Here is a 22,802-nt window from a genome sequence, read left to right as displayed (position 1 = left end):
CAAATGACTTTAGAGGTATCTGTTTTATCAGCCTCCAAGCCTTTATCACAGATCATAAAACCTGCAACTTATCTCAAGAAATGAGCCGTAACGGCAAGTGCCAAGATCAACACACACAGTTTACATGATACAGAATTAAAAACTTCCTGCTTGATAACAGGCCGAACTCCCCGAGCTCATCTTCCTGCGTGTGTTTGCTTTTGTTTGACAGCTCAGTATCAACATGGCATGGGCTACTTCAAATACCAGGGTACACATGCCAGACATGCTGCATCACGCCAGGACCTTTTGGTCACTTGATGCATAATTAACAAGCAGAAATGCATGGCCTAAACAGCAGACCCAGAGAACAGAGAGGAGCTACAACAACACGTTGATCAGGGAGTGATAACCTGGGTCACTTCAGTTGGTATTCCATGATTTCAGGTTTCTTTACCCAAATGAAATATGTGTGAGCACATGCTCTGACGTCTCATAGAAAGTAGCTGAACAGTGCCATCTTGTGTGTCACAGAGGGACAGATTCTGTGGTTGGCCTTTGAAGCAGTAAACTGCACAATAAACCAAACTGCTGAAGATGTTAACAAATTAGACAAAGAACACAAAACTAACATTGTGCTTTCACAGTGTAAATATGTAATGTATGCTTACTGATGCACGCACAAGCTCTAACAAGACATACACACCCACACTGCAACTCTTGCACAATGTTGACTGCACTTTAGTTTCACATTCTCCTCCCTCCTCATTATTTATGACTATTTGTTCCAATTCTGAGGCATGTTTTTATCACGTCTTGTTGTTATTGCACAGCCTTGTGGAAATGTCACTTCGCATTTCATCGCCTGTACTGTACAACCATGGGACAAATAAATCTCTTGAATGTTGGATCAAGTAATTAAAAACATCTATTGATTAAAAAAATGAAATGAATACATATTATAATGAACTTAGAACATCAATACATCTGGATGGAGACACATCAGTCAGCTGAGTTTAAAGTCATTTAAATTAGACTTGGACTTAGATCAACTTTTTTGATCCTCAAGGGAAATTGTTTTATCAGAGGAGCACAAAATAAAATCAAATAAATAACTATATAACAAATATACAAAAAATAAAAAAGCAAACAGAAAAAAAGAATACAATACAAAGATTTCCATATGTACAATTTTACTTTTTTTTTGCCAAAAAAAAGAAAGACAACAAAAGAAATCATAATAAAAAAATAAATAAAATCAAGTAAAATTAAATAAATACTAATATAGTAATATGGTAGTAACTCTGAAATCTGCTGTACACAATAATAGTGTTCTGTACAAACTGCAATGAGAATAATAGTAATATACCTTAATTCCAAATAATCATGATGTGTGAAGAAATATTATATAACATATTTATTAAGCATATTAGTAGTTCCTCTCATTCTAATGGGCTTAAGTAGGAAATTAAACAGGGTTACCTGTGGGATATGACAAATGCATGATCAGTTTGCGTGTGGTTTGAAACCAGATTTCACTTTAAAATTTTTTTGCATCTTTCCGAGCATTAAAAAAGAATCTGTTTCATATAGATGAATTCATGTGTGCCCTTCTGTAAACGCTTTTTCCATACATCCGCTCTTTAGGAAACCCAACGCCCACCACAAAACGTGCTTCAATCGGGAAGTTTGTGTGTGAAGTTGGATTTTACGTGGAGTACGTGATGGCATCAGTGACATGAGGAGCTCAACGAAAGCAGCAGCAGCAGCAGCAGCAGCACCCAGAGAGCAGGAGGAAACGTGTTGGGCTCTCCCTGGAGGAGGAGAGCCGAACAGCAGCTCTCACTGTTCTTTCCATCCGACAGAATAAGTCCGTTGGAATGTCAGGAAACTGTAGGCCACTTTCCAGCTATTACCTAACCATTTTTTTACATTATTAGACTTTTTTTTTGTGCAACCTTAATGCTAAATAAGCGTGTTGATGTTTTCATGTTGTTTTGCATTTTTTGTTCAAACTAAGGCTTTATATTCCTGTGATGTTGCATGTATTAACTGTTTCTTCCACTTTAACCGCGTTTTGCACCTTCTCGGTTGCTCTGAGTAGAATGGTGTGATTTTTTTTTTTTCACTATCAGCCTATTTAAAAAAAAAAAAAAAAAAATCCAAAGACTGTTCTGCCCTCACGCATTTAGATGGCGATCTAGCACTCCGGACAGTTGCATCAGTTCCTGTGTGTGCGTGTTAAAAAAAAAAAAAAAGAAAAAAAAATGACTGTGCTGTGGCTGCTCCTCCACGCTACTTTTAATTCCCAGGACGCAGAATAGTAATAAATCCTCCTCTTGCTAAAGGAAAAGGCTGTGATCATAATAAAGACGTCACCCTCCTGCTCGGGTTGGTTCAACCGAGCCAAGTGCGCAGCTATTTGTAAGCTACAACAACAACAACCTCCAGCACCATGCCCGTGGATAACGTAGGGATTTCTGTGAGATCCCCTCGCCGTGCGGAGACGAGATCTGCGTCAGATCCATAGCAAAAAAGGGCAGCTTTAAAAAAAAAAAAATTGCACCGGATCTTTTTCTTTAAAAAAAAAAAAAAAAAATACAGAGAGGGACTTGATCGCTTTGCGGGCTGTTGTCGCAACAAATAGGACGCAAGACGCGGATTTGAAGGTATTTAATAACTGCGACACTGGATGTACACATCGAGACGTGCACACGCGTGCGCCGGGGTAGCGTGCCGTCATTGTTGGTGCTCGGTGCGCACGTCTTTAAAGTGTTCTACATTTAAATGGGTTGCTGTGTGTGTAGCTCTGTTGGCACGGGGCTGCACCTACAGGACGCAGCGCACTTCATAGCTGTGGCTGTGCACGCCTCGTAGTCCGGGGGAGGCAGCGAAAAAAGCCCCGCACCGTGGCAGTTTCCTGGCCTCAGTTTTGCTTTTGTGTTTATTTAAGATTCTGTTTTAGCTCAAACGGTGAAGTTGATGTCCACTAAGGCGGTTATGAAACACAGAAAAACTGTACTACGCACTTTTCTGCTCTGCTTTTCTGAAGAGGCACGCCCACTCCTGAGCAATGTGGATGCCCCCGTGCTGTTAAATTCATAGACTTTGTTCATTGATGCACACATTACACTGTTTGTTTGGCAGGATTTCAGCAGATGCCTCCTATGATTTAAAAAAATAAGAGCAGCCTTACCATGAGCAGTTTAAAGCTCCCTGCTGGAAGACATTTTTTTTTTTTTTTACATTGGGTGTCAGTTTTGTTTTGTCAACAGAGGGGGGCACTCTTTCAGAACAACGTCCACTGAGAGTGAATGGGGAAGTTTAATGCTGAGAGATGCTGTTAGTATTCGCATTGACAGAACTTATCAAAGTGCAGTGCAAGCACACCAATACCTGTCATCTGTGACTAGAGCGATGAGAACAGCTTCTATCTGTCTGAGCTCAGTGAATTTGGACTGTTTTGTCATGTAGCATCCTTGTCTTTTCAAAAGAGTCATGGAGGAAACAGCTGCTGCAGCCCCGGCCCCTGGCACCGGCGTCCCCCCGCCGACTCCCAAACCTCAACCTTCCTCCTTCGCGCCCTCCCGCAGCCTGCTCGAGTGGAGACGGAGGGTCAAGTCAGAATACATGCGCCTTCGCCAATTAAAACGCCTTAAAAAAGCAGAAGAGGTCAAGGTGGGTCAAGTCGCTTGTTGACGTTCTGCAAGATTTGCATGTTGGCATGGTGTGTGTGTTTTTCATACATGTAGCTGATGTGACCTGCTCTTTTTCTGTTTCTAGACTCTGTTCATGTCCAACAGGCAAAAGATCGAGCAGCAGACGAATCTCCTGAACTCAGAGTGGTCCAAGCTCAGGATTCAGTCCATTCCTCTGTCAACGTCTGGCGGCGCTCTGGCCAACAAGAAGGTGAGTGTTGTTGGACTCTTACTGCCCAGCTCAGTCTTCGTATTCCTGCTCTGGCTCAACTAGTAATCCGATCTATTATTACAGCGCAAATGTGTTGTAAGAAAACTCCTTAATGTCCATCATGTGGAGTCCTCCTCACCGGCCGCGGTGTTCATATAGCAGTCCAGCATCGGTCTGCGGCCCTGTGGGAGCTCATAATACAAACAGCCTGAGGGCATAACAGCATCTCCCCTCTTCCCACATGCTGTCAGGCTCCGCTATATTGTGTTTGTTTTGCCCTGTTTGGGGTCAAGCAGCAAATTTGATTATGTAGTTATAAAACTGCCCAGTTGTGATGGATGTTGTTTTAAAATCTCGTCAACCCCACCTCTGGTTCTCTTACAGATGTGTACTGTGGAGTTCGGCTTCCCAGGATTTAAAGCTCAAGCCATCGCCATGAGGCCGTTGTCGACAGTGGCAGGGATCCCCTTCATGTACTCCTGGTCGCCTCTGCAGCACAACTTCATGGTATAATAAACCACATAAGGTGTTTTTTTTTTAACATCTGCAGAATATTGTGTCACTATTTTACCTGACTCCTCAAGATTGTGATGTGTTGAATGAAAACTGGGCCCGCTACTCTGTAAGCTGATTAAATTCTTGGTCCGCCGAACATCTAAACCAGTTGGATAAACCCAAGAACACATCAAGCTAAAACCTTCTTTGTTCCACAGAAGATTTATTCAGAAAATACATATTTTTCATGTGGAAAAAAGGGGATATGCTCATTGAACAGAAGCTGCTTGCAACACAGCTTGGTTTTGCATTTCTTATATTCTTGGTCTGTCCGTGTACCTATGTTTTGACTGTAAGCAGGAGCGTGTAAATATTTTGTGAATTTTTTGCTACACAAGGAAGTCAGATAGCTGTCTTTACAGGAGGTTTTGTGTTCTAGGTAGAGGATGAGACGTTCCTTCACAATATCCCCTACATGGGTGATGAGGTGCTGGAACAGGACGAGGCCTTTCTGGAAGAACTCATCGACAACTATGATGGCGTCCATGGCGACAGAGGTGTGTGTTCAATGCTGTGTTCAATTCTAATAATATCGCCATTATTGCTCCACTCTGTGCCATCTCTGGGGGTCTGTGAGACTCAGATATTTAATGCATTTTGACAGTTTCTGATGTGTTAATTCTGTTCCAGAGGGGGGGTTCATCAGCGACGAGATCTTTAAAGAACTCGTGGAGGCCTTAAGCCAGTACTCTGACCACGAAGAGGAGGAAGAAGAGGAGGCAGCGGCACCAGCAGCGGCGGAGGTGACAGTGAAGAAAGACGAAGAGAGAGTAATGAGGAGGAGTGCAGTGGAGGGTTCAGATGAGAATAAAGCCGGAGCTGTGACGTTCATCAGGAGGAAGAGGAGAAGCACTACTGAGGGTGAGTCTTCGGCGGTGCATTCAGGCTCTGTGAGAGAGCGAGAGGGCTGAACAAGGCTCGCACTGTTCCTCTCATTACACTGTACAGCTGCCGCAAGGTCGCCCTGCCACAGCAGTTCTTGAACTGGCATTGTTTGCTTTAAAGCTGCCCCTGTGTCCCTGTGTGGTTACTGTGTGTGAGGGAACCTGTTTGTCCATGACACTGATATGGCCTGGCTCTAATTACAGAACTGAATGACCTCTCAAACCAGGCTTTATAGGAAACTGAGGTGTATACACACTCTGCCAACACCTAGTGATAGTGAAATGGAAGCATGCTGTCATTCAACTTGCAGTTCACAAGCACGTGGGTGTAGGAAAGGTCCACAAATACAAGACAGCGACAAAATGAAACTACACTGTTGCTATTACATCATGATTTTCACAGGGAGCCGTTATTGCTAACTGGCCTTGAGAATTGTGAAAACTGCACCATTGCAAAATGTTTAAAAGAACAGATTGCGTAACTGTTTATTTGTGAATCTGTATCAAAACCTGATGTGTGGACTAATCTGGGTTATTTGTGTTCACTGTGTCCCGTAGTGAGGGACATGTCCAGCAGCAAGAAGATCCCCAACGATAAGATATTTACAGCCATCGCCTCAATGTTCCCCTACAAGGGCACCACTGAGGAGCTGAAGGAAAAGTAAGAAAAGTGCAGTCAATCCAGGGATCTATGTGCACAATGCTCAGCAGTCGGTTGCTTAGTGTTCACCATGGAGACGCAAGCTGTCAGGGAGGAAAGTAATAATGGTGGCTCCCTTTCAGGCTCTCTGACTCAAAGGAGTAGTTGCATCAGCATCTGAAAGAGCTTCACTTAGAAAGAAACGTCCACGTCTTTGCCCAACACCATTTCACACACTCAAATGAGCATACTAATACTGTGCCACAAAGAAGTGACATACCACGACTAAAGCTTTCCCTACATCCTGTGCAGGTACAAGGACCTCTTGGAGCCCCCCGGCCCGGTGAAGCTGCCCCCTCTTTGTACCCCCAACCTGGACGGACCTTTTGCGAAGTCTGTGCAGAGAGAGCAGTCATTGCACTCCTTCCACTCGCTCTTCTGCAGACGTTGCTTCAAATACGACTGTTTCCTCCACCGTAATGGCTTGTTTTACTTTTATTTTCAAGTAGAATTGAGATAAATACACATGATTATAGCATAACATCCTCTTTTATTGGTGTTAGTCTTTTTTTTTAATACAGCTGCTAGCTAACCATCTTATGTGCAATGAGGAGTCAAAATATGTTTGTTTCTGATTCAGCTTTTCATGCCACACCCAATGTTTACAAGAGGAAGAGTAAGGAGATCCGCATGGAGACTGAACCATGTGGTGTGGACTGCTTTCTATTACAGGTATGCTAACAATTATTTAACTGATTCATGCATTGTGTACTCAGGAGTGCTCCCTGTATTTTGCTGTTTATTGTGTTTCTCATTCTTCCTATCCCTGGCCCTCTTGCTGAAGAAAGGGGCGAAAGAGTTTGTGGATCAGAACATGCTACGATCACAGAGATCCCGGCGACGACGGAAGCAGCAGCGTCCCACCAGTTCCAGTTGTCCTGGACCGTCTGGGTCCGCTGAGGAAGGCAAAGAGGGCGACAGTGACCATGAAACCACCTCCTCCTCAGGTGAGATGCTGATCTCACAGGAGTAGGGTTTGTTCTGCGTTTGAAGCCACAAAAATTTCCACTTTCTCAGCTACTCTTAAAGAAATGTAAAAATCTGGTTCATTCTGGTAATGCAATTAAGGCTGTCTGCTCTGTGGGTTCATACAGAATAGTCACTATTTATTTTAATGTGTTTCTGAGACTGTGAGTCATTTTGTGACTGAGTGGATGCATCATTTACCATAACCTTCCCCAAACTCCCCCTTTCTGGAAGCGTATCTGACCTGACTGATTGCAGCTCTTCAGAAAAGTGAAATTTGGCTAGAGATGACATGCTCTGCTCTCTTCTCTGTTTCCCCTTTTGCATCTTTTCTCAATATCAGCTCTGTTTTGCCAAGCAAAATAAGCCATTCATTAGTTTTGCATGCTTCAGCCTCAACACAAACACTTTCCCCCTCCTCCCACTGTGCCTTTTTCCCCTTTTTATAAAAAAAAAATTATATCGACACCTTCATGGGGATAGCAGCAGGAGGGAAATAAGAGCAATCCCCTACGGCTCTTTAGCTTCCTCCAATTCATCCTGGAGCTCTCAGGTTGTTGCTCATCACCATTAGGTCCTTCCTGAAAGTCCCTGTTAGTTTAGAAACCGCTGGTGCTCAGCCAGTGACTCAGCAGACTCTCTCACACGTGTCGAGATAATGTGGAAAAAACAGATTGTGGAGCAGATTAATAAAGATACTCAGTGCTGGAGCATGTGGCCACAGCAATGCTGCATTCAGCCTGTTGCCAGGCAACATTCTGCTCTCTGCCTTGAGCTGTGGGTGTTCGAGCATCAGTGCTGAATATCCAAAATGCTAAATCAAAATTCATGGTCCCCAGTGCGTGTACATAGATGCACAACAGCGACATCCAGAAATAGAATTATGTATGTCTGTGGTGGCCTAAATTAGTAATACCAATGTGTGTGTGCAGATAAAAGCAGTGGGAAAAGTTTGCTAAGACCGAATAATAAAAAAGTGTGAGGGGATGCAGCTGTTTCTCTGTAGATTAATAAAATATGACTAAAACTTTCTGCCGAGAGGAGTTGGGCAGTGATACTAAGGTATCTGTGTGTTTGTGTCTGTATCTGTGTATATGTGTTAAATCAGAAGGGAATTCGCGGTGCCAGACCCCCACCAAGCTGCGTCCAGGAGATGATGACGGGGAGCAGCAGGCGTGCTGTGTGGTCCAGTGGAGTGGGGCAGAGGAGTCACTGTTCAGGGTGCTGCACGGCACATACTTCAACAACTTCTGTTCCATCGCTCGCCTCATCGGTACCAAGAATTGCAAAGAGGTGAAATATTCACGCTTTATGGTACTGTGATGAACTTTGCTGTATTTATTCACCGTTTGAAAAAGTTAATGTGGTTTTAAACTATGCCAATACAGAGACTAGTAATGAGGGAACATGAATACATACATTGTGGCTTAGATCTAAATCTTTGTTATTTACTACGCATAGGATTTTACCATCATTAGGTCACTGTTAGCATCTAACCTGACACAGCTGTCAAAATCTATCTCACTGTCAGTATCATGATAGACTTCTTTTTAAAAATTAATTAAATTTAAGGCTGAAATAGCAGAACCAAAGACATTTTCTCTTTTATTCAATTTGCATTTGTTGTAGAAACCTGATACCTACATTTCCCACTGTGTAATTCGATTGCTCATGGTTTGGTTCAGCATTTATGCCAGTAGCAGCTACAGAGGATTGGTGGCTTACTTCTTTTTAACTCCACACCTGCAGATTTTTTTTCATTTCTACACTTGTCTTGAAAGCCAACTGAAGCTGATTCAAGTGGCACGACTTGAGGCAGTTTATCAGATTTGGTACAGCCCCCTCTGGAGACTCAAAAGCCTGATATGAAACGTTTCCACACATTCACTAATACACCCAGAAAACAGACTTTGATGTGTAGCTTCCCTTAAAAATGCCAGATTCTGCCATAGGAATATTCAAGGAAATTAATGTATAATTCTTCAGTGGAGCAGAAAACAAAATGAACAGACATAATGACGTAGAGAATGGTGACAAATAGAAAATAAAATCATAGAAGTGATGTGAAATGAGGCATTTATTTTTGAGAAGAAGCACTAAAAGCACAGCCACAATTGTGTGTCATTAACTCTCACATCTGTTGTTTTCTAGTTGTACTAGCTATGAAATGTAATTTTTGCTGTGTTAATCCATGAACTCCAGCTAAAACTCTCTGAAAAGCATGTATAGTTGTTTTGAAATTAAGTAGAAAACAGACTTGCGTTGCTGATTTCTATTGCGTTTGCGTCAGTGCGAGTGTAATAACACATGCATGCACATGCTGTGCCTGTGGTTTTATGGTGTGGATAATTGGGCTGACTGCAGAGAGAATGGCATGTGGCACCATAAACAGGGATGCTTACCAGATGTGACGTCTCTCATATTCTCTCATGATGCAATTGTTCAGACATTCCCAACCTCGTGTCATTTGAGCTTCATTTGGCCTGTGCATAAGAGCGTAAACAGAGCAAATTGCAACTTCTGAATGAGATGTCAGAAGTTTTTTTATTTTTGTACCCCTAGTCCAGAAGAAGTAGAACAATCTTAACCCTTTTTCAGACATATACATACAACCATTGTAGCCTCTCTTGTCCCAAGGCCAGACGAGTTCAGAGTCTGTATTGGACCACCACAGTCTTGCTGATATCCAGAGAGCCCCCGCCCACTGCTTCACTCAGTGGAAATGCTGAAACCAGCTGCATCATTATGTATGTCTGTGTCCTACGGAAGAGGCCAAATCTGGGTTTTGGCAGCCAGAAGTGGTTGAGTGTGTGTGCACACAGATGCATGTGTACGTCTGGCCTCTGCAGTGCAGTTTTGATAGCAGAGGATGGAGGAGGGGGGCATCTATGTTCTGTGGCATAAGGGAAGCGATATGCTTCTCAGCTTGCACAACATTACACAACATAGCAGCAATGAAAATTTCTTCATGGTTGTGCACATTTGTGATGAACATGCAGGATGAGATGTTGTTTTTGTTTCCCACAGGTGTACGAGTTTGCAGTGAAAGAGGTTCTGATCCATCGGGTTCCTTTGGAGGATGGAGGGATCTCGCCCCAAAAGAAGAAAAGGAAACACAGGCGAGACATCATCCTTTTTTTTTTCTCTTTCTGTCACCTTGTCACATTTTTAGCACTTAACAAGCAATGAGACATGAATTACCTGAACAGCGATGGAGCAGGCTTAGAACAGTTTATGAGTAAACCTGTCATTTGTGTTTGTTTCATGTTGCAGGTTATGGGCAAAGATTCAGCTAAAGAAAGGTATGTTTGTGACTATTCCTGCACTATGCCCTCTGACTTAAAACAAAGCTTACTGTGCCAGTCTGAGGGCTTTGTCCTCTGTTGCTCCAGATAACTCATCCAATCAGGTGTACAACTATCAGCCATGTGACCACCCCGACCACCCCTGCGACAGCTCCTGCCCGTGCGTGATGACCCAGAATTTTTGTGAGAAGTTCTGCCAATGCGAGCACGAGTGTGAGTGTCACCTTCCTCCTTCACCTGTGTCACCAGTCTCTCACATACTGAACAGCCTCTTTCTTTTCCACATGAACATATAAGCAGTCTGCTCTTCCGTGTGATGCTCAAAGAAAATTGTTTGTCATAACCGCATTTTCCAGCGAAAGATCTCAACGGTTTTAAACCCTTTTGCCAAGCCACAATAGAGCAGGGCAGCAGAATGTAAAGTGATTCTGCAGGATTCTGGCAGCGGTCAGAGGAGAGACTGTCCTCTGGCGGGGATAGGTGGGTGTCTGTTTAACACAGAGCTGCGTTCACAATGAGGCATTTGCTGCTGCAGCAATGACCCAGAACTGTGTTTTCTGAAATGGCCACACGGTGGAGGAGTGCATTTTGTATTTTGCCCTCTGGAGACTCGACAGTAAAGAGAAAGGATAAGATGCAGTAAACATTTTGCTATGGTTTGGAAAGGATGGGCTTTGCCACATTTGTTCATGTGCGATGGTTCGGTCACCTTCCCTCCTCCCTCCTCCCTCCTCCCTGTTACCTCGCCTTTTCCCGTAGCAGAGGGGAGCTGGGGCCAAACAGGAAGCAGCCCCCAGTTCCACATGTGTGTGCTCTAAAGACTTGGAGCGAAATCAAAGGGATATGACAGGCTCTGTGCCTGATATACAACATCATCTCCAACATCAGTATGAGTCAGACAGTTTCAACTAAACAATGCTTGATGATACAGACACATAAAACCCACACAGGCTGGGAATGAGAGGTTAAGACGGCACGACAGAGGAGAGAAATGCTGCCTGGAGCTCTTGCTATGGACAGTTTTCTCCAAGCAGAGGCTGCTGGAAAGACATTTCGGTTATTCTTGCCCGAGCCCTCCGTTCATCTGCCCGGAGGGTGTTATGTTACACTCCTCAAAATTGTATTTCAGCATATCTGCCAGCAGAGGTCTCTGACTGATGAACCTCTCAGCAGTGCTCAGCCGCTGAGCTCCCGTGCTGCAACTGCATTTCAAGATGGAATTATTTATCATAATCATATCGTGTTCTGCCAAGTCACATAATGTATTATATTTCTGTATGCAATTTGCTCGCAAACCTTGTCAGCAGTTTCCCTTTCAAAGCAGCTGTGTGCCTAAATGTTTTCCAGGCCAGAACCGCTTCCCAGGCTGCAGGTGTAAGACTCAGTGCAACACTAAACAGTGTCCCTGCTACCTGGCTGTGAGAGAGTGTGACCCAGATCTTTGCATGACCTGCGGTGCTGCCGACCACTGGGACAGCAAAATGGTCTCCTGCAAAAACTGCAGCATCCAGAGAGGTCTGAAAAAGGTATACTGGGGGATTAAATAGTTAAAAAAATTGCAGTCTGATATTTTGTTGTTGTAAATAGTAGAAGGAGGGGTGTGTACATAAATCATATAGCGTGCACACTCGACTTCTCTTTCAGCACCTGCTGTTGGCTCCGTCAGATGTGGCCGGGTGGGGCACCTTCATCAAAGAGTCTGTTCAAAAGAATGAATTCATCTCTGAATACTGCGGAGAGGCAAGTCCATGCACTTTAGTCAGTTTTTATTTTCAAATGTATTATTCATGAGCTGTCAGCATGATTGAAGTGTTGTACTCACAGTGTTATTTTTCCTGTGTATTTGCGTGAGCAGCTGATCTCCCAGGATGAGGCAGACCGACGTGGAAGGATCTATGACAAGTACATGTCGAGTTTCCTTTTCAACTTGAACAATGGCAAGTATTCCCCACTCCTGCTTTGCTGTTCTAAGCCAGACATACCCCTACGTTAAGAAATTCTTCATGTACTGTGTGTCTCTCAGTAGACTTTGTTGTGGATGCCACGCGAAAGGGGAACAAAATCCGCTTTGCAAATCATTCAGTTAACCCCAACTGCTACGCTAAAGGTGAGAGTGAGTCCACTGTGTGAAGATTCAGAAGAGTTCTGTTGGCTGACACTGTGTTTGCTGCCATTGCAGTGGTGATGGTGAACGGAGACCACCGCATTGGAATCTTTGCCAAACGAGCTATCCTGCAAGGAGAGGAGCTCTTCTTTGACTACAGGTAGAGTCACAGGCCTTTTTGTGACTCTCCATCAGCTTCAAAGTAAAATAAAAAAAAGAAAGAAAGAAAGACAGAAAGAAAGAAAAAGTCGCTTTTCACTGTGACTGAATAACTGCCTTCTAGATTTACTGTATACTAACTCATGCTCTTTACTTCATGTTTCTTCTCACAGATACAGCCAAGCCGATGCCCTCAAATATGTGGGAATAGAGAGGGAGGTAGACATGGCTTAACTTCATCAGCTGCCTACCTCCATAACCTCTCCTTAACTCCGCCGCTACCCACTAATGCTTCTGTCCCTCTCTGCAGCATCACATCTAGCCGACAAGTCTCTATTGACAGTCACTGTCTCTGCCCTCTCTGCTGCACTTCCAAAAATAGAAAGTCCCTCCCTGCGGTTTGCAGGTGCTCCTGCTTTGCAAACAGCGCACCATCTCATTCAGCGACAGCTCTCCCTCCACATCTGCCCAGACCCACCCACCTACCTGTAAGACTGTATACGCCAAGCTTATTAAACTAAACTATTTAAAGTGAAAATACTATTAATCGGTATCGCTTACTGCACCAAGAGGATCACACATTGTTTTTCTTTTTAATTCCATCTTGTCAAAGCAAAGAGGCTGCAATCACCCATGACTCAGTGTGTTACCCTCCGCAGTTTTGTTACTGTACTTATAGACTGGCTTTTGTTTGACATTTCAATACGTAACGCAAGCTTTTACGACGTAAATCAGTGAAATGCATGTGCTGTCTTTTGACAAACCATCCATTAAACATGTTAGCCACAGCATTAGCTTCAGTCAGATGCTGTCCCTGTGCAGTCACTCAGTATTGTAGTATGATGTTACCCTCTGACTGCTCCACAGGGAAACTTGATCAAGCTTGGCAGCTTGATATGTTCCCCTGTGAACCTTCCCAGCGGCTAGCATCACCACCACGTCTTTATGGTAAAATAAGTTATTGTGCATTTATATCATTGTTCTGCAAAAATAGGCAACCAGACGAGAAACCGACTGACTGAATGTAACCAGTAGATGATGGTGAAGAGATCTCATCCCTCTTTTCATTTCACACATTATTCCATTATTGGTACTCAGAGCAACGTATATACATCAACAGTTTATTCTCACGTTTACATGATCTTGAAACCTTCACACTTAAATAATAAACCAGTCACAGAGTAAATGTCTTCCTTTGAAAATCGAAAAGTGCCAAATGATTCTGCACAGAAAAGTGCTGCGACAATATGGACGTGTTGCATAATTACATACACACAGAGCTCTGTTAAAGGTAAGCTTTACAAGGATACAACTATGGCAAAAAGCAAAATTGTCAGTGTTTGACCAAATATTGAAGTCCCCCTCATGTGAATGTAAAATATCATTTATCATGTTTTCTTTATTTTTTTACGTCCAGGTTTGTCATTTGCTCTGTTTTTCATTTATAAAACATCAAAAAAGCCCACTATGAAATGAGATCTTTCTCAGTAGAGATGAACAAAATGGAGTTTAATGCTATGTACAGTGTATGCCTATAAAAATAAAACTTTAACTTTATACATTAAAAAAAAAAAACGCTGTCTTCGTCCTTTTCTGAGTGAACGATCGCTACACTAAAATCACGTCAGCCGAAATAACACATTAACAATTTCCTTCAAGCTTCTTTTATTGAGATGACAGTTTGGCTTTGCCTTGATTTACACAGTAATGGTCATTTACAGTGAAATTATTACAAAACAAACTCGAGCATACAGAAGAACAGAAAAAATATATCCTAAATTCCAGTGTGATCAAAAACACAATTGTTATATCTAGTTCTTGTTCCAGGAGGATTTAGTTTGATGGTGCAGAGTTCTAACCTGGTCTAACCTGCCTCCTCCTCCTCCTCCTCCTCACTCTGGTGCTTTATCATCTGATGTCACACGTGATACCACCGTCGACAGGGTGTCTGCAGATTTATTAAGGCTTTTGTAGGTACTGAAATCTCTTCATGTGTCTGCCGAACAGAGCAGAATTACATGCAAATCGTGATTCTTTTAGCTAAATTTATTATGCTCCTTTAAATATGCTTTTCTATTTTGCCATTAATCTTAGGTGTAACTACAGGAAGCAATAAACAGAGCTCTGTAAGTCTCGTATTTTAAGGAATCGGCAGATACCCTGTCCGAGCTATTTAAAAAAAACACCCTGCTGGCTGACTCCCTCTACTGGCCGTTTTATTTCAGTCCGGTTTACCCAAATCCTTTCCTCCATCATTCGGATGCTGGATGGTGACTCCACACAATGTGCTTGTAATCTCACAAATACCTGATGCCTGTATAAGAAGAAGCCACAGCTGAGTACCACCACGTCTTGTTTCTGTCTCGCTGTTCTACTGTTGGCGCACTACGCTAAGTGAGTTGGATAGTTGGCATCAGTGCACATTTGTTTAACGTCATTCGGTTGTATCTTGGTGGGCAAACTATGAATACACAAACACTAAAACATCCAGTCAGTCACACAAACACACGCTCCAGGGACCACACATGAATAGTGAGATGCAATAATGTGACACTGCTAGGCTGAATGTTTATAGTCCGTTTACCAATGAATACAGTAAGTAAGGTGTATACATTTATATAATACATAAGTCGACTCTTTCCTAATAGGCAACAAAGCATATTTGACCCCAGTATGTTGTGCCTAATATGAAGTTGTGTGGTGATTGTCCATATAACAAAAACACAAATCATTCTTTGTATCGAGCCATCAGTTTCACTCCGTTTGCTCACTTTTCGCTTTCATTCCTCTTGTTACAGCACAAAAATATAGCCTGTAAATGCCCGTTTCGGCCAAATCTGTACATTTTCATACATTATTAGCAAGTCGTGCCTTTACAGTAATTGCAGTTTCTTTTTTTTTACATTTACTGTACATCCTGACTGTACAGTTTTGCACAGTTCTGCCCATCTGCAACGGAAGAGAACCAACAGTGTTGAGTTTCGGAGGTGTATCAGTGCTACAGCGAGCGAGAACTGTACTTTCTTTATCCTGAGCATTCACGAAAGCTACCATGAGTAATTTTACTTTCAGTGCTTAAGCAATCAAAAAAACATCAGAGCAGGTCTTCGCTGTCTGCTCATACAGACAGAGTCAAAGGATTTACATTCAAAGCACTCCAATTAACTGCTTTTCCTCGTTTTTTATAAACTATAGGAATAAAAAAAAAAAGTCGCCTAACACATTATTCATATATTCACGTATACACTCATTACATCCTAGTTGCTAGTGTGCATTTGCAAATTAACATCATTGGCGGCTGGAAGAAGCTCATATTATTGCATGTTACTGCAAAGTGCGCTCATGCTCTACGTATGCATAGCTGATATGGTGCAAATGTAACACTTGTTTTGTTTTTTTTTCCACATACACAACAGTGCTTTAGTGTCAAGGAGAGCCAAAGTGAGTGATGATAGCCCTAAGCTTTGGTTGCACAAAACATCAAATAAAATTTCTTCTTGCCAGAAAAGGAAGTTTCATTTGACTATAGGTAGGATATCTTTTTTTTTTTTTTTTTTTACTTTTCACCGAGAGCAGCTAAACAAGCAGCAGCAGCGATGACATTACTGTCAGCTACTGTTCTACAGCAAAAATATTCGAGCAGTGTGAAGTAAAAGATTAGCATTTACACTCTTGTGGTCCTCTGTACATATGTTACTGTGTGTGTGCATGTGTTTATGTGTATGCTTCTCCACATGGTCACAAAGGGAGCAGCTGTTCCCTGAATGTTATTATTGAAGATGGAAGTATTGTGAAAGGACTGATTCTTTTCTAGTAATTCTGTCATCAGAAATGTCTGTTGAGTCGAACACTCTGTTAGCACCAAGCTATTGGCAGCTTGACCGTAATATAGGAAACCAGCAGCAAGACAGAAGGAATGAGAACTCTTTGTGATATTTCTGTCCCTGGCAGGCGTCATCACCTTGACTTTTGCTTTGATTCTGCAGTACACCAACAGTCTGCTAGCTTTCACACCCAGAGGTATCTTCAAACTATCACACTCTCATTACCAAAGCCTCCATGGTCGAGAATGTGTCATGAATCTGAGCATACTGTAGTCGGCAAAGCTGCTATCTACTGACACTATGGCAATTCTGAACCACTTACACGAGCCATTCTGTATAAGTAATGCACTGTTATAGGCTGCAATACAACAAATAGAAGCGTAGATACCTTTTACAATCTTTAAATGTGTCATCTCAAAGCTTAATGTTTCAAAGCTCCATGCTCGTCTGTAAGTTCTCTCTTCGGGTTGGTTGTTTTTACACGTGAACACCAGGTTTGATTTGTACTTTTGTCACGCTGGTTTCGTTCACCAGCTCTTAGATGTGCTCACTACACAAACCCAAGACAGATTATGAGCTATGGTGTCAAAAAAATAGCTCCATGAGAGATTGTCATCAAAAGGTACAGTTTAGATGTATACAGTCAGCTTTCGATAGCTTTCGTCGGTCTTGAAAAATGGCTCAGAAAAGAAATCAATTAATAAAATCCTAAATACTTAAAGTTGATGTTCCAATTAAAAATCCCTTGAAATTCTTTTTTCCCCCCCACAGTGTCTAATCTAAACCCTATCTGAATAAGCTATTATGGTTACTTCAGATCAAGCTTGCTCAGATGAGGCACTTCAGTATTTCACCCTGCAATACAGTGTGAGACTTGTTGGCTACTCATGCAACTTGGGGCTTGATTTGAACTTTGAACTCAGCAAAACTAGAACTTACCAAAATACATACTATGTAGAGCACCAGGCGTCATATCCCACTCGACCGGGGAAAAAAAAATAAACCAAAATGTAAAAAAAAAAAAGAAAGAAAGAAAAGTAAAGAATTAGAAAACTTAATACAGGTATCTGTGGTTTTTGTAAGTGCTATTTCCCTCGCTCCAACCCCACCCCTGTCAAACCCCACCCTTTGCCCCAGAGGTCCCGTGATGCTAGTCGCTCCTGAACTCCTCTTCAATTTCTGGGAGGTTCTTTTTTTCTCTCCTCAGGGTCTCAGTCAGTGGCCTGGAGCTGCTGGGAGACTCCAGGTTTTTGGGTTCATTGGTGTGGTAACTGCCCTTCTGCTGGTAAGCGTAGACGTAGATGCTGTACAGGCCTCCAAAGAGCAGCAGCAGCGCCAGGATGACAATAACTGTGGGATAAAAATAGCACAGTCAGAGTTAATCTGCGAGGCAGCGAGGAACAAGGTGCTCCTCCAAATACTGATGAGGAGCGGTTGTGTGAATGATGTTAACACAGCAGAGGGGAGACAAAGAGAAAAAATATACAACATTATCGTGATGATACAAATATTGTAAATTATTATCTAAGAATGCTCAAATAAATAAAAACAAACAAAAATGTCCATAAGTTGATGTAACGTCAAGTGAAAATTTCAGAAAAGAAAATAAGTTTGTCCATCTTTTTCGTTCACAAATATTGAAAGAAATTTAATCCGATCAAGGCTTTGCAGACACAAAGGAGATTGTTATCTTGTGGCCTGAGAGGTCTGTTCAGTTTGCAAATTGAGTAACTGATCCAATTTTTGCAGTGGAGCCTGGTCTTACACCCCTGAATGGGCATCCTGGACAGCCAGCAGAGATCATTTTTGAAGACAAGAGGGATGAGCTCAGTTCCTGGTGTTCTGTTCAGTCTCCCGGCTGCTGCATTTTGAATTAGTTACAACACGTGAGTGGTTCCAGCACTTCTGTAAAGATGGACTTGCAGTAAACCAGCTGTGACAGAGTCTTATCAGACAGAACTCACATCCAGACTAGATTTGTAATGTGGTTGTGCATCCTGACTGTACAATGCAAACAAATTGTTCAGTAGCTCAAGCAGGCACCTTACAGCTGAAGGTTCAGACCTCGACGCTGGTTCTTTCAGGGTGTTGTTTAAATGTTCCCTCTGTATTTGCTTTGCCTTCCCTGCCACAGCTCAGAGGCATGCAGGTCAGGTGAAATGGAGACATGAAACTGCCTGTAGGTGTGTGTTTGTTTGTCAGTCATGTTGTTCTCTGTGTAATGAAACAGCGAAATATCCACAGTGTTTACTGGCCTTTCTGCCAGGGCATGCCGGGAAAGGCGTCTTGGGTTCATATACTCAGTAAATGCAGAGATCGATGCTGATACTGCTAAAAGCATAACATGTGGTGTTCTGCAGTTTGTCTTTTTCTCTGGGAGTGGTATAATGCACTTAACACAGCCTTTAGAGCAGCAAAGCATCTGCAAAATATAGATCGCAGGATAAATCAAGGAAAAACATATGTTTTCAATATCCTGGTAAACAAATTTATATCCCAGTACACCAAAGCATTTTATTTTATCAGCAACATATTTTGTCAGAGGTGTAATTTCTCAGTCACACCCATCCTTAGCAGTGTATCAGACATGTCTGACATCTAGGGAGGGGGACCATTGTTGGGATGCCGGAGTGGTGCACTAATCTTTAATGACATGCTGATGCCCTGCATTAGCATAATATCTCTGAAGCTAAATGGTCTATTAAGCTGGAGCATCTATCAATGATGAACAGTAAGCTGGGCCCGTCCAGACTAAATATAGCTGATCCAGTAAAGGTCTCAGACAGGGATGGAGCAGGGAGTCTCTGTGCTGCAGTTTAATCCTGAGACTCCAGCCTTTCCTGCTCATCAGGGGGACCTGCTCTACTTTTTTTCCCCCCCATCATCTGTAATGCTGTGCTGCAGACTGGTCATCTGTTCTCAGCACTCAAGACGTCCTCTTGAGATAAGGTGCAGAGTTACCAGTGGACACAGGTTCAGAAACATGTTAAATATTAATTTTTGGCAGAAATCCATGATGAAAGGAGGACATTTGTCATAGTTTGGATTCAGTTTCTTCCTTGTTTCCCTTTAAGGTACTGACATCTATGTGGGCAGGTATAACTACGACTTTTTATTCAGCCATGAGTCACTTGTATATATCAGAGTAGTCAATGACATCTGTTTGAATTAACATAATACCTATGATAATACGTAGGAAAGAAACATATGAACCCATCCTTAATTTGATGCATCAAAACTATATAATAGTACTGTGCGTTATATGGATGATTCAATTCCATCTATTTAAATCTGTATAACTCATTCTTGTATTCAGCATTTCTTGCAAATACAAAAACGTCATTTCTTGATGTTCATTGTACTGATATACTCAGCTAAATTAAAAAGATAATCGGATTGCGCTTGAATAGAACCAAATATTATATTTGGTAAAATAAATGCAATTCATTTACAATGTCTGGCTGTTTATTTAGCTGTGCTTATGTTCTTCTGTTTTGTCCCACATGTAATAAAACTGAGCCTGCAGTCAGAAGCTTGAATAAACACTCAAAAGCCAGCGTTGGAATCTGACAACCCTGCTCTAATTTAGGATTAGAGGATTTTAGGAAAAAGGGAAAGAGAATTTCAAACGGTTGATTTGTGTCATCTGGGACAGGAGGGAAACAGTAAAACAGAAATGAGGGAGAGGAGCCGTCTGTCAAAATAAACCAAATGAGCTTGTAAAATGTCACAATGTGTGTGATCAAAGAGTCAGACAAAACAAGAAAAAATCAAGCTCACCTGTTATCCAAAACAGACCGAGGTCATCGTGGATGTAAAAATACTCTGTAAGAGACACATATACAGTACAGTGGATGAAGTGTAAAATAACACACTAGTTATTACACTGTATATGTACACTTCATTTTCTTAGGAAAAGCACATTTTACATACACTCTTTCTACTTATGTTCACATTTTCTGACATATTTTTCTATTTATGCTTATCTAAATATTTTCTAATGTTTATATTTCCAAGACTATGAATGGGACCAACTGTAATGTAAGTAATTTCACCTCGGGGATCAATAGAGTATTCCTGATTCTGAACAGAAAACAATGACATGTTACAGAAAATCCATGCAAACTCACCTATGGTAGTGAACCAGGGGTCTACCTCCCACGGTACATAACCCAGGACAGGAGGGAAGGCACCACAGTTGGACTCAGAGACATAACCTTGTGTCGTGACTGGAGGATCTGTTTCATTCGGACGGAAGAGGGCCTTCAGAGGGGCGTAGACATTGTATCTCACCCCAGATATGCAGCCAATGAAGCCTGGAGCATTGTGTCGCTGAATCTCATAGTCGATGTCACCAACCTCTGAAGGAAGAGACACAAGCAATTAAAACATCATGCAAGCATCTTACTTTAAATAAAGTATTCATAAATAATTCTGGCACAAATGAAGACTTTGCATGCAAGCAGTAAAATAAGATTTTTACCCATCACTCTGCCCATGAACATGGACTTTGGAGAGTCAAACCTGGCATCTTCCACCAAGGTTATCTTCTCCACTATGGGTTCCATGTAATCCACCTATGGGTAAGGAAAAAACCTGTTACACACACCATAATTACGGTAGGGGAAATAATAAATGAAAAAAAAACTATATGCAATTTTTAATTACACTTTATGTGAATATCATTGAATAGTGCACCTAAACATAGATGCAGTCATTTGCACTGCATTTTAACTAGAGATGCGCCGATCCGATACTGAGTATCGGTATCGGGCCGATACTGGACGAAATGACGGTATCGGATGATTTACTTCACAGTGGTAACTGGCCGATCCGATACCACGACACACACACAATCCTGCCTTCCGACACACCCACGTGTTCGTCTGCTCATTGGCTACACTTTTACAGCTTCAGAGAGTGTCTGCAACTTGACTGGTCGAATCTACAAGGGTGGGACTTGTGCGGACCGGGTTGACTGTCTGAGACACTCCATTGGCCCTTCAGGCTGTCACTCACCCCCAAAGCCCTCCTATTGGCCAAACTAGGTGTCAATCAAAAGCTGAGACGTCCGTCTAGCTGACTGCAGCGCTTTCAGCGCGATCTGAACTAGATTCAGGCTGATTTTGCCAGAAGAAATGAATAAAACAGCCGGAGCTGATCTCAAGCTGGGAAGACATTACTGCAGCGTTTGTGCCTTTGGGGATCTAATACGTTTTACGGACCGAATTATTTTACGGGATTGTGTTCACTGGTTCTGTCCGGACAGAATGAGACCAAGCTGGTGAGGAATGAGCGATGTTTGAGCTGCAGAGAGCCTTCAAAAGTAAGAAAACTCGGATTTTTACATGCTGCTTTTCTGTATAAAAAGCTCTTTGTGTCAACGCTGTGGTTGCCGCAGGTCAAAAAAGTTTATATCATCGGAAAAAGGAGACTGTGGGCTTTCATTTGATGTGTATGTTGTCGGGAAACGTGATTGTGGAGCATGCGCACATCTGGCTGTAATGTGTTCGGAAAGTGGTCCCGCCGGCGGGACGTGGGAGCGATAAGGGGTTTTAAAAACACTCTTCTTAAATATTTTTTTTAAATTGGAAGTATATTTTGAGTGAAATCACCCTGTAAAACTACGCACCCGAACTAGAAGCCGTGCACTTATGTGGCAGGATGAAGCCTAATTTCTGCACCTAATGTGAGAATGCTATTCAGCCTATCACCGCTTGAGGGCACTCCTTATAAGGGTACGGTGCCCATCTTGGTGTCTCTCGCGCTTGGCTCTGAGACCGCCCACTCCGGCCCGTCCGGGTCGCCTTGCTCTTGCCTGTCAGGTACCAGCGGCACTTCACGCAGGTAACGTAGCAGTGACTGCTTCGCCAGCATCTTGCCTCACTTACATGCTCTATGGTAATTGGTGTTCTTTTATTGTAGCCACATGTGTCACGGACCCCGTGCCGGCACGTTTGGCTCGCGGCTGCCTGTTCGGCCAGTGCAATTGGGGTGTCTTCTGCTGCGCCTTTGGGGATGTCTTCTGGGGTGTCTTCTGCTGTTGCCGCTACATAAGAGTGTGTCCCTCTCCTTCAGGTGCTCACTGAACACAGCTGAACGGTAGGTCTACAGTCTGTTACTTAGTTGTATCTATCTGTTGGTTTGTATTTAACCTAGACTTATTGAACAGAGGCTGTGGCTGAATATTGGGACCGCTGCTGCTTTGCCGGGTTAGCGGCGCTCCGCCGCTTTGCCGCGGTTAGCATCGCCGTTAGCCTCGCCGTCTCTCTGCGGCTTGCTCTGGGTGGTGTCGCTCTGCTGCTTTGCTCCGCTTGCATCTTCTTCTCTGCTTCACTTTGCCCTCGCCTTGCATGGCAGCATTCTTTGTTTTGCTTTTGTAGTATTGTTTTTGTATTATTTTGGTTTGTTGTGTTA

At 42.6% G+C, this 22,802-nt stretch overlaps 2 protein-coding genes across 4 annotated transcripts in view; one reads left to right on the top strand and one right to left on the bottom strand.

The window, feature by feature from the left end:
- Positions 1-1,619: 1,619 nt before the first annotated feature.
- Positions 1,620-14,136, top strand: ezh1 (enhancer of zeste 1 polycomb repressive complex 2 subunit). 3 transcript variants are annotated; one of them, XM_008296078.1, is made up of 20 exons: positions 1,620-2,648; positions 3,474-3,657; positions 3,763-3,888; positions 4,273-4,395; positions 4,823-4,940; positions 5,074-5,304; positions 5,886-5,988; positions 6,280-6,443; positions 6,608-6,699; positions 6,812-6,974; positions 8,102-8,286; positions 10,021-10,112; positions 10,267-10,295; positions 10,386-10,511; positions 11,646-11,824; positions 11,943-12,038; positions 12,154-12,235; positions 12,322-12,405; positions 12,478-12,604; positions 12,735-14,136. In XM_008296078.1, the coding sequence occupies exons 2-19, from the start codon at positions 3,478-3,480 to the stop codon at positions 12,564-12,566; spliced, it is 2,262 nt and encodes a 753-aa protein (XP_008294300.1). In that variant the 5' UTR covers positions 1,620-2,648; positions 3,474-3,477; the 3' UTR covers positions 12,567-12,604; positions 12,735-14,136. The 3 variants fall into 3 exon arrangements, with proteins under 3 accessions (XP_008294300.1, XP_008294298.1, XP_008294299.1); XM_008296076.1 differs by having other exon boundaries at positions 1,625-2,648; positions 3,476-3,657; positions 12,478-12,562; XM_008296077.1 differs by having other exon boundaries at positions 2,127-2,648; positions 12,325-12,405; positions 12,478-12,562.
- A 66-nt stretch (positions 14,137-14,202) lies between these two features.
- cntnap1 (contactin associated protein 1) overlaps positions 14,203-22,802 on the bottom strand; it is a 22,512-nt gene continuing 13,912 nt past the window's right edge. The window contains exons 21-24 of the mRNA XM_008296075.1: positions 20,869-20,962; positions 20,516-20,746; positions 20,166-20,210; positions 14,203-17,735 (exon numbers count right to left, since the gene is read on the bottom strand). Of these exons, the coding sequence (XP_008294297.1) occupies positions 17,536-17,735; positions 20,166-20,210; positions 20,516-20,746; positions 20,869-20,962 (570 nt within the window). The 3' untranslated portion in view covers positions 14,203-17,535. The remainder of the gene's footprint in view (positions 17,736-20,165; positions 20,211-20,515; positions 20,747-20,868; positions 20,963-22,802) is intronic.

This window comes from Stegastes partitus, unplaced genomic scaffold, assembly GCF_000690725.1.
Source record: "Stegastes partitus isolate 25-593 unplaced genomic scaffold, Stegastes_partitus-1.0.2 Scaffold1099, whole genome shotgun sequence".
Taxonomy (NCBI): Eukaryota; Metazoa; Chordata; class Actinopteri; family Pomacentridae; genus Stegastes; species Stegastes partitus.
The sequence above is the reverse complement of the archived record's forward strand: the minus strand, read 5'-3'. Positions and strand labels throughout refer to the sequence as shown.

Excerpts from the sequence above, each read along its gene's own strand:
- ezh1 (XM_008296076.1), top strand. The coding sequence starts at position 3,478 with ATGGAGGAAACAGCTGCTGCAGCCCCGGCCCCTGGCACCGGCGTCCCC. Across the intron at positions 6,444-6,607 it reads ATACGACTGTTTCCTCCACC|CTTTTCATGCCACACCCAAT; the intron begins GTAATGGCTTGT and ends TTTCTGATTCAG. Across the intron at positions 12,236-12,321 it reads CCTTTTCAACTTGAACAATG|TAGACTTTGTTGTGGATGCC; the intron begins GCAAGTATTCCC and ends TGTGTCTCTCAG.